The 11,576-nt window shown below is 42.3% G+C and overlaps 1 protein-coding gene across 1 annotated transcript in view; it reads left to right on the top strand.

Moving 5' to 3' along the window:
* The window catches only part of fgd6 (FYVE, RhoGEF and PH domain containing 6), a 30,874-nt gene extending 19,761 nt beyond the window's left edge, over positions 1-11,113 (top strand). The window contains exons 7-21 of the mRNA XM_061251891.1: positions 245-401; positions 847-934; positions 1,811-1,861; positions 2,192-2,250; positions 2,726-2,797; positions 3,046-3,114; positions 3,651-3,734; positions 4,177-4,256; positions 5,225-5,327; positions 6,539-6,685; positions 6,843-6,945; positions 7,366-7,481; positions 7,897-8,025; positions 8,787-8,935; positions 9,225-11,113. Coding sequence (XP_061107875.1) covers positions 245-401; positions 847-934; positions 1,811-1,861; positions 2,192-2,250; positions 2,726-2,797; positions 3,046-3,114; positions 3,651-3,734; positions 4,177-4,256; positions 5,225-5,327; positions 6,539-6,685; positions 6,843-6,945; positions 7,366-7,481; positions 7,897-8,025; positions 8,787-8,935; positions 9,225-9,261 — 1,444 coding nt within the window. The 3' untranslated portion in view covers positions 9,262-11,113. The remainder of the gene's footprint in view (positions 1-244; positions 402-846; positions 935-1,810; positions 1,862-2,191; positions 2,251-2,725; positions 2,798-3,045; positions 3,115-3,650; positions 3,735-4,176; positions 4,257-5,224; positions 5,328-6,538; positions 6,686-6,842; positions 6,946-7,365; positions 7,482-7,896; positions 8,026-8,786; positions 8,936-9,224) is intronic.
* Positions 11,114-11,576: the final 463 nt, after the last annotated feature.

Below are 11,576 nucleotides of genomic sequence, written 5' to 3'. Positions count from 1 at the left end.
AAATGTGCATTGGCACACTAATTATTAGTTACTGTTCCATCTGAACAACAGGAACCTTCCATTCACATGTACAACACACTGACCAAATGCATATTTGGATTTCACCACATAAACCCAACCAACACCTGCATCAGCCACAAAGAAACTGTCTGCATTACAACATACAACAGCAATAAGATGTTGTAAAAGTATCTATAACTGACCTCCGCCTCTTTGCTTTCTCACTCTGTCTGTTTTTGGACAGGAGCGACCATCAACGCCTGGCGGACATCTTTGTGAAGAAGGGCCCGTACCTGAAGATGTACTCCACCTACATCCGCGAGTTTGACAGGAACGTGGCCCTGCTGGACGAGCAGTGCCGCAAGAACTCTGCGTTTGCCGGAGTCGTGCGGGACTTCGAGGTAACCAGGCCGACGCAGTCTGCCGTTCAGGAACAAGTGTTTTCAATAGCTCACAGAAGCACCAATAGCTCACAGAAGCACTAATTTTGCGCTAAGCCCTTTACTTTTAGATGTGCCACCTGCACTTATGTAGTTTGCACATGTGGTGTGTGTGCCAGGACCTTGTGAGCTATGCTCTCATGTGTATGAGGGTGAATACATCATGTGGCAGGATGTGGCAGGTCACTGGCAAGCTACTGACTAATGATCATGTCTTTGTACTTCAGCTGTGTGTGTGTGTGTGCATGTGCGTGTGTGTTTGTGTGTGCCTGTGTGTATGTGCATACTTCCCTTAGTGCACGTGGGTATGTCTGGATATGTAGCGTATTTTGTGTGTGTTTGTGTGCATGTGGGTTTGTATGGTTGATGTAGCGATGTTGACTGATGATAACAGGTCATGTTTCAGACGAGTCCTCGCTGTGCCAGTCTGGCCCTGAAGCATTACCTTCTGAAGCCTGTGCAGAGGATCCCCCAGTACCAGCTGCTGCTCACAGGTAGGGGGCGACACTGAGACTCCATTACACAATCTGTGCACTGTGTCATCTGCCATGTACTCATGTACTGGTCACGTCCTGGTTCCTGCCTGTTCTGTACTTCTGAGACATTTTGTGTTTTTTTTCAGACTGACTAACTGACTCACTATTTAAGCCTCACTATTTAATCTTTTCAAACTTCATACCATGACTACCCTGATGCCAGCAATTGTAAAGAGTCAGGAACTTCTGTAAATATCCTGAAATGTAAATATGAAGCGTCCTTCATTACGGAAAAAGCCTTGCCAATTGAAAGTATTCACTACATGTTCTTTTTTTTAAACGCAAAAGTTTAGGTGGGGTCTATAGCGCAGACAGCTCAAGGCCATATGTTATTCATTTGTGATTTGTGCCACTTTCTCAGCTGTGGTCCTTTCTCTATCTGTTACCCTCTCTACCTTCTACCTGTTTGAATAACGCAGGACATACCAACTGCCACTCCTTGAAAAACAGAAAATTAACTCTCCCGTTAAAGATAAAGGTATCACTGTTGGAAATAGCACTGCAGTGCCACCTAGAGGACTCATGTGGTAATTGCAGAGATCTCTGTAATGGTACATTTTCAGTGTCAGCATGTGTTAATCTGATTAGAAGGCACACTACAAATACGATTTGGTGGCATAACAACCTCCTGCTGCTAAGAGGCACCAGTCCCATGAGAAATGTGAAAAATGTCTCTTGCATCAGTATTTCATAATCTGCCCCCGTGCTGAAATGAGGCTTTGTTAAGTGGTCTGTTTTGACTCCTAGTCAACATTTTTATCTATAAATATTATCTCAGTTGCAATTAAAGGTCACTTTTTTTTTTTAATTGGTTTTTATTGGGCTGTTTTTCAGATTATTTGAAGAACCTTGCTGAAGACTCCTCTGACTATAAAGACACGCAAGGTGACTTTCCTTCTTCTCTGCATTTTACTGTGTCCTGATGATGGCCTTATTTCACATGTGATATCATTGGGTTTTTCAGTAATATGACTCAGTTGAGAGTGTTTTGATATTCAGAGGAAAATACTAAATCATGCCAGTAGCTTTAATTTATTTATCTTTTATTTTACTGTTATTAAAACTGTGGCCACATCTGTACCTTTGGTTTGATTTATTTTGATCCATGTGTCCTGTTGCCATGGCGACCACTGTTCTTCCTGGAGACCACACAAAAGACATTTCAAACATTTATGTAGGATACCATGGTCATGATCCCTATCTGTGTGTACACAGCTGCTCTCAGTATAGTGAAGGAAGTGGCCAACCATGCCAACGACATCATGAAGCAAGGGGTAAGGCTGCGTGTTTGGTGACCATCACATCCTCCTGCCGTCTCCAGTCCCCACTCCAGACTGCTCGCTTCGTGCCAACAGTCTGTTTATGGTCTTCATCAGACATACTTTAATTCTCACCTGCACACTCATTTGCATTCAGTCCTAGGCCAAGCTATGAATGCCCGTCCACACCGTAACTATAACTGTGATTATAAAGATGTGAGCATTCACACTGATGAACAATAATATTCTGTAAATAGCCATTTTGAACATGTCTGTGTTATTATCATTCATGCAGCTGGAAAAGATTGTTCTGAAAATGGTCTCAGTGATATTTTTAGTCACTCATTGCCATTATAGGTGTGGTGTGGACTTGCACTTGAACAATCTATTTATAGTTACAGTACTTGGCGTGGAGGGTTATTAAAGCTCAAGCTCTAGAATTAAAATTGTGATTGATTGGAATTCATCCCAGACTCTTCTCCTCACCCAGGATAACTTCCAGAAGCTCATGCAGGTTCAGTACAGCCTGACTGGCCACCATGAGATCGTCCAGCCTGGGAGGGTGAGTGTGTCCTGCAGTATTCTCTCACAAAATAGTTAAATCCTGGTTCTAACAATGAATTATGCCTCTCTTTTCAATGCATTTGTGGAGATTTGGAATGTTCTCGGCAGTGTTCTAGAACTCCCCAATAGAATGTTCAGTTTAGAACATTCTAATCACACGTTTGTGATCTTACCCTAAAGGGCTAAGTGGGAATTCGTATTGATTTGATTATGGTAAAAATGGTAAAAGACGGCCCTCCCTGGCAGGTGTTCCTGAAGGAGGGAACTCTGATGAAACTGTCCCGGAAGGTCATGCAGCCGAGGATGTTCTTCCTGGTGAGACCACGCCCGTTACTGTGTGACAATATTATCTGCTGTTACTTTAACATTTATATGCTGGGACGGTTTGAGTCAGGGTGCAATGTTGGTTCAGATACCTATGAGTATATCAGAGATATAGAGATATATGACACAGCTGTCTGATAATATTTCTAAATGACAGCAGCCTTTGATAGTAAATACAATCTTTTGATATTGAGCCAATGCTCAGTTTTGGGTGAAACTGCTTGTGTACAGAGGTGGACCACCAGGTTCAGGGGTCCTGCATGTGTTTCTTCTGCCCATGGACTCAGCCAGTTGGTATGACTCATTAAGTCTGCCTCCCGGCTGAAGAATTATGCTAATGAGCAAATCCAGGTGATTGGAACAAAATACCAGGGAGGACTTTTACTTTCTGAACCTGGATTTTCCACCTCTACTTCTGTGTATATTCACCTACAGTATTTGATCAGTAAAACCATTTTGCAGTTCTGTTTTTGTGTGTAGTTCTTCCAGCCTCATATGGTTGAGTCTTAATTTGGTTTCTCTCACAGTTTAATGACACCATGCTGTACACCACCCCGGTCCAGTCTGGCCAGTATAAACTCAACTGCATGCTGTCGTTGGCTGGGATGAAGGTAGGACTTAAATACACCAACACAGATTCCTCTACTACAAGACTACAAGGAGACTCACATCATGAGAATATTTTAGTATTTTTATGGTGCTGTACAGAACATGATAACTGGCTGTTAAGCCCAATGATGCTTGCCATTTTACTCCCATTTTCCTAGCTGTTTACCCACAAACTAGATAGTATCTAGCAACATATCACCCTTGGTCTTGAAAAACCCTACAGTTTCAGCCTCCATTGCTCTACTATTCCAGCGACTACTCTCCGTGTGGAAAAAATACTTCCTAATGTCTGTGCGGAATCTACCTTTTCCTCATTTCTATTTGTGGCCTACTGACAGAACTCAACCATAGGAATTTTGTGTCTTTCACTTTGTTATTCCCATTCATGAATTTCGCAGTGATACACCACATTTAAGTGGGATAATATGTAATACGTCCTCGCAGGTGAGCAAACCCACGCAGGAGGCGTATCAGAACGAGCTGAACATCGAGAGCGTGGAGCGCTCCTTCATCCTGTCTGCCAGGTAGGAGACAGTCACAACGCCCGCACTGCGCTTGTGTCACTGGGACGTGTTACGAGGGGTAAGGAGTGAAACCCCAGCAGGAGGAGGGGTACAGATCTCTTATCGGACCTCCAAGGAGTAGGGTTGCCAGGGTCTGTTTTTTTCTACTGGAATGTCCAGTTTTCAAATGATTTGTTCTGGTCAGGTTTGTGGTCCCGACCAGACAATACAACGTCCAGTTTGAGTAATTTATGGAAGAAATCGACAGGTAGTTTGTAATGAATTAGTGTGTCATTGACTCCCCAATCCAATGGAATGGACACCCGGGGTGATGTCGGTTCGATTTGGAGAGGGGAACACACCGACAGCTCTCAACCTCATCCGCGATTAGGCTTCCAACATGCTGTCTGGTTTTTTGGCTAATTCTAAATCTGGCACCCCTTGCCAGGGAGTACGTGGGCAATGAGCAGATAGCATCTGTCCCATTCTCTGTGCTGAGAGTACAGTCTGAGAGAAGCTTGTAGATAAAGACTTGCATCACTTTGGTGCCAAGTGAGTGTGGCCTCAGTGCATAAGCCTGCGTGCACCGCTGGAGAGTTCAAGCTCAGCCGGACCCACTCCAGGGCCAGCACTGTCTGCTGTATCTCTGCCTCTCTGAAGTCCCCCCTCCTCCGCAGCCATGAACTTTAAGAGGCCCGCTGCGATTTTATCAAATCGGGCTGCACGTTCTAGTCTCCGGGCTCTCGACATGTGAAGTGTTGCCAACTACAGATTAGCAGTGGGGAAGAGGGACTTTTTTCCAGCATAAAAGTGTTTCTTTCCCCTTTTATCTCCAAAGGAGGAATGTGTTTGAAATATGAGCTGTCAAAAAAAATGAATTTGTCCTAAAGCTGGAGTTTTATAATAAAGATTTTTTTTGACTTTTTTTTAAATGAAAGAAGTTTCCGGTCTGTCCGTGTGGTGGTTGACCTTCTCTGTCTCTCCCGCAGCTCAGCCACAGAACGGGATGAGTGGCTGGAAGCCATCTCCAAAGCCATGGAGGACTACACCAGGAAGAAGATCACCTTCTTCTGCAGCAAGAGCCAGGAGGAGGTACCTCTGATGTGGAGAGAAACGTGTTTTGATTGGCCCGAAGTTTGTTATTGACAGCCTGTGGTAGCTCTGCCCAGTATTGGGTACAGTCTGATCATTAGGCGGGAGATTCTGGGAATCCTGGGGGTATGTTGTTTATCCCACAGTTGTATTTGTAAGTAATGTAATGATCTGTTAATCCCTCTTAATGTTTTGAGGGATGATTCACCCTTGTAAACCACATCATGCGAGAGATACAGTAGCTGTATCTGTACAGTACATGACATAGTATTCACGTCCCAGGACTTTCAACCAATCAAATATCGCTCATATTTTTGTCACTTTTAATTGAACTGAAATTTTGTAACCAATCACTGGTCATAGACAGTGAACCAAACCATTAAATCATTTCAAGGAAAAAATTCTAAAATAGCTAGAACTCATCAAGAGTTTCACCGTCACAAAAACCAGCAAATACTAGAGACCCTGCGGAACGAGTTTGAGAATGCCAGCTGCACTAGACTGCACACCTTCAAATGAACAAAGGGTTTATTTCAGGGCATTATATCTTATCAGTGTTTCCAAAGTACACACTGCTGTCTATTCTTTCTTATCACTCCAGTGCAGCCATTTTGATGGAGGGCAATGCTTCATGCTCTGCTGCCTCTTGTAGACTGTAGGTTCTGATCATTTGGAACAGGCTGGCCATGCTTAACATTAACAATAGTTATGCTTTTCATCCAAAGCGATTTAAAGTTGATTCAACTAAGCATGGGCTAATTCTCCCCCCTGAGCAATGTGGGGGTTAAGAGCCTTGCTCAAGGGCTGAGTTTATGGGTGGAAGAAACACCCAGCAGGACTTTTACTTTCTGACCCCTGGACTTTGCACTTCTGTGAAAGGACCTTGCTCAAGGTCCCAACAGCTGCACAGGCCTTATTGTGGCTACACTGGGGCTTGAACTGCCAACCTTACAGCACCTTAGCCACTATAGGCTGCTTACAGTTGTCAGGCAGTCGGGTGGGTGAATAAGAAGCTGTGGATAAAGGCGCTATATAAATGCCAACTAAATACCATTTAGGTACTGATTGTGTGGAACAGGCTGGCCATCCTTACTGACTGTATGTACTGCTTGTGTGGAACAGGCTGGCCATCCTTACTGACTGTATGTACTGCTTGTGTGGAACAGGCTGGCCATCCTTACTGACTGTAGCGCGTCTCTGTTCCCACACAGGCTGGGGGGGCCGGAGGCGACAGCGGAGCCCCTCTAGGGTCCAAGGCCCCTATCTGGATCCCGGATCTGCGGGCCACCATGTGTATGATCTGCACCTGCGAGTTCACGCTCACCTGGAGACGACATCACTGCCGAGCATGCGGGAAGGTGATTAGTCCTCCAGACTAATTAACGTAGATTACAGTTTACGTGCAAATGCTTTTTCAAATTGGTCCCAGAAGCAGTAATTATGCGCTAAACTCATTACTTCTGCACTCTTAATGGTGTGTGTGTGTGTGTGTCTCTATACGTATGTGTGCTGTAGGTGGTATGCCAGTCCTGCTCCTCTCACAAACACTACCTGGAGTACCTGAAGAACCAGCTGGCGCGAGTGTGTGACCACTGCTTCCTCAAGCTGCAGAAGAAGAGTAAGGCTTCCATCTCATTTATGCTTGTGCAGAACCTGGATCTGCTCATTGCCATAATTCTTCAGCCAGATGGTAGAACTAATCAGTGAAATCAGCTGGCTGATGGAGTTCATGGTTTGCAGGTCTTTCTGACCCCTGGACTTTCCACCTCTGTTCAGAATGGGTAGCTAAAGCAACTGGCCCTCTCCAGTGTGTCTTTTTTGTCCAAGCTGCAATTGGGGTTTGACCTCAAATTAACTTTTTTTTACAAGTATTGATACCTTGAGCAAATTGTGTGCTAAAGGACTGTGTGATCAGGACGCGTGTGCCTGAATACTTCTCCAGGAGCACATACACAGTTTAAAATATTGTTTGAGGTGTTTCTTTTAGTCACAGCGCTCAATGTTGAGAATGAATGCATGTTCTCCTGCCTCCCCCCAGGTGACCGGCCAGCATCCACCTCCCTCTCCCCCAGCACAAAACCCTCCACAGGGGCTTTCTCCTCTGTCCTCATCCCCTCCAGAAAGCAGAAGAAGATCCCTTCTGCTCTCAAAGAGGTGAAGGAAATGGCAGCGTTACATCCAAATTATCTTATAGATATAACAGCAGGACATTTATGCTTAACCCCTTTAAGCCACACACAATTATATTCATAACACTAACAAACAATGCATGAAAATAATGTGAAGTGTCTTTTGTATTTGTGGTCACAATTGTGAATATACAATATTAACTGTATATTGGAAAAGCTGATCTGTAGAAGTGTGATGCTGAGTGTGTAAGGTTTGAATGGGTGAAACACACATACCAGACTTTTATTCTCTCAAATCATGATCATATTTTATTTATTTGAGATGAATGCAGTGTTTTTGTTTTATGTTTTAGGAAGTGTGGAGAAAATTGTGTTAACTGTCCCTGCTATGCTCCCGGTTGGGAAAAGAGCATAGCTTCATGATTGATGTCTGCTTCCAGGTGTCGGCAAACACAGAGAACTCGTCAATGAGTGGTTACCTTCAAAGGTCAAAGGGCACCAAGAAGCAGTGGAAAAGGCTGTGGTTTGTCATCAAGAACAAAGTCTTGTACACATACGCTGCCAGTGAGGTGAGCCATGTTCTTCTTTATATCTGTAGCCAACCATCACTGTTTGAGGACACTAAAGGCTTTAATGCATCTTTTCTGTAATGAATCCATGTGCCTCCAAGGCATAGCTTTTGAATGTGGGGCTTCTGTATGCTGCAGTGCTTACAAAAATGGAAAGAAAAGATAGCACAAAGACTCATTCATTGTTTCCATTAATATCTAGATATGAACAGATTATCAATATCAAAGCCAAGACAAGTGTCAGCTAAGTAAATAAATCATACAGGCTAATGTCATGTGAAGTGCCAAGATGTGATGGTTAGTACTTCCTAACTGGTGGATAAATACAGAACTACACTTGTTGCTTAGATAGTTGACCTCTGACATATGATGCCACCCATAATCCTCTAGAGGCATGCTCAGTAGCACAAGTATGTTTCTTTATCCAATCACAGGATTCCATAGTATCAGGCCTGGGTTCTTTGTAAAGCTGCTTTGTAACAATTTGTGTTGTAAAAAGCACAAATAAAATTGAATGGAATTGAATAGTTTCCAAATAGGAACTGCATATTTATTTTCACAGCCTAAACATTCTCGTGATGTATTTATTATTTTTGACAATTTGATATGTGCGAGTAATCATGCAGCAGTTGTTCTGTTGTGCAGTATGTAATGAACTGTGCTTAAACGTGTACTGGCCTTAGTGCCTGTGTGCTACATATATACAATTAGTCTCACAGTATGGCCCTGCACTATGAGGAGAGTAACCAGTGTTTCTGCAGGACGTGGCAGCCCTGGAGAGCCAGCCCTTACTGGGGTTTTTCCTGAGAGAGGAGCGATCGGGCGAAGCTCAGAAGCTGCAGTTCAAACTCTACCACAAAAACACTCTCTTCCACATCTTCAAGGCTGAGGATTCCCAATCAGCACAGAGGTGAGCCATAAAGTACTCCCTTCAAACCAGTTTTACACTACGGGGGTGTATGCAACTGATACTGTGTCAGTTCATATTGTAAAGGAGGATGAACTACAAAACATGAAAAAGACTAATAAATGAAAAGAATTACCAATTCATATTAAGGCTTGTTTTTGAGGAGTGTATGATGGTATATGTCGATATAAACATGTTATAAGCATATACAGTATTTGCGTATGTCTGGTTCCTGATCGTGCCTAATCTATGCAAAACTGTTTACACTTGCAACTTTGTCTTTTTCTCTCAGATGGATCGATGCTTTCCAGGAAGCCATGATCCTCTAATCATTCCATTGTTTTAATGGCAAAGACAATCACCACCACAAATGACATTCAGCCAATGGGGTGAACTTCCTGGTGCTGTGGGGGTGGCCAACTTGTAGTCCACGTCTTCATGGTGAAGCACGTCAGTGTGGGGAACAGATAGACACTTGAGGATGTTTTCTTGTCTCTATGAGTCATGATTTGTAAAAAAATAAAAAATAAAAAATAAAACATCTGCTGAAAGTCCAGGTTGTATGGTGAACAGTCATACGAACCAGTGAAACGCCACCAATCATATACAGTGCATTACTACATATTAAAGGAGCAGGTGGTCAGTTTGTATTTTATCACTGTGTATCGATTCAATTCACAGCGGTCTCCACGTGAGAAAATAAACATATTTACATATTTTTTGGGAATCAAGGCAATGGCCACTTGTCACAGGTGTGGGTCAAAGGTCAAGTCGGGAGCACGTTCGCGGAAGTGTTGTAGAAATTATGTTGGGTGCGTCAGCGATTAATTGATTATGGGAGATTTGTTTGTGGTGGTTTTCTGTATTGCACTGGGGGAGATTATTTTTCACTGTGAATTTATGAATTCTCCAGATGGAAAGAAGCTGACCATTCTGTTCCAATACTCCTCCAACAAAAAACTGAAAAGGTCATTTTGAGTCATTTTTTTTCTCTCTAATTTGGAGGAATTATGGAGGATGTAAAAAAATGTATAATATGTGTAGTTTGAAAACTGGAAATTGTTTGAAATGACTAATGTAATATACTTACATGTAATATAAATATATATATTTAAGAATGATAGTTAATGTCTTTATGAGATGGTGGTTGAAGCATTAATTGCTGTATTCACAGTACCCACTGTAAATCAGTATTCTCACCAAACATTGTGGTGCTAATTTTTCTGGGCTTAGAAGTTTACCTGCACTTGAGTTGTAACTCCTTTAGACACTTCATTGTGCAAAATCACATTGTTTTTTCCAGAATCCATTGCGAGGTGCTTGGAAACATGTCCAGTCCATTTCTCTAATGCTAATTATGTACCACTATTGATTGGACCTGTAGCCTACCCGTGTTTGTGCAGTTACAATACAATTGTGAGACTGATAACAGTGTGAAATGTATTATTTGTATTATTATTATTAGTGTCTGCTGTTTTGCATCAGTTGGATAGTGATAAGCCCACCTTACTGTATAAAGAGCAATACTCAAGTGTAATGCTTTATTAGTTTCGTAGAGCATAGTAAAAATAAGGACTGAAATGAGGGGTCCGGGAAATGTCCAAGAAAAGGCTTGTTGTGACAAAGCTGAATTTGGGGAAACTAAAATTGACTAAATCCTCTGAAGTGTTACTTAAATTCTGCATGTGCAGTTCTGTTCGCTGAAAGTCACTACTCAATAGCACTCCCAGTCCTGCAATTATGTGTGGGACATGAGTTAATTCAGAAACTGGTCATTATTCTCACATCTGACTACTGAAGATGTGCAAGTGAATGATTTATTATTGAACTGTGTTAAATGTGTGATGAAACTGGAAGACTCACTGTTAGATATAAAGCTGTGTTTCAGCTTCATACGGAAAAGCCTCTTAACACAGCTGGGTGTAATTATCCATGGTTTATTTATAATGAATTTTATAAAGTTTACATTTTTGTATTGTACATCTACTGGTCTGGTTACTATAGATTGCACTACTATACTATGAAATGCTTATTAAAGGACATGGGAGTTGCAGGATGATAGAACGCCACCACTCTACTTTCAGTCCCACTTTTTCATAACTGCAAATGTGTTTCTACAGAACAATTATGTAAAGTACTGACTTTGAATAAAATGGGTATTGCTATGCAGTACCGCTGTAATTCTGTGTCCGGTTTCATTTGTGCTTGTACATCTACAGCTTACAGTGGTGGTCACTTATGTGTTACATTTCCCTGTATACTCAGAGTAACCACGTTATCACCAGTACTCATCATGACTCATGTTTGGAAAGATGGGTGTGTTTATATTTTTATTATAGCCATCTAGCTTTTAAAAAACAAAAACGTGTCTCTCTCCACGAGCAAAGATTGTACACAGACGTTATGAGGTTCTAAGGGTGAATTATTACCCAATTTTGGGTTGGAACTATTTTCTGTGGCGCCTATGTAACCACAAAACTGTATGCAACCCATGCTGATGCAACCCGAGATTACTGCGCTCAGGAAAATAACACAAACACTTATATTTAGAATTATTAATAAACGCTGTGCAATTATCTGCTCAAATGTAGCCTTCGGCCTCTGAAAACATCACGTGTTTTCATCGGAAAACTCACAGAATGTG

This window comes from Conger conger, chromosome 8, assembly GCF_963514075.1.
Source record: "Conger conger chromosome 8, fConCon1.1, whole genome shotgun sequence".
NCBI classification, from domain to species: Eukaryota; Metazoa; Chordata; class Actinopteri; order Anguilliformes; family Congridae; genus Conger; species Conger conger.
The sequence above is the reverse complement of the archived record's forward strand: the minus strand, read 5'-3'. Positions and strand labels throughout refer to the sequence as shown.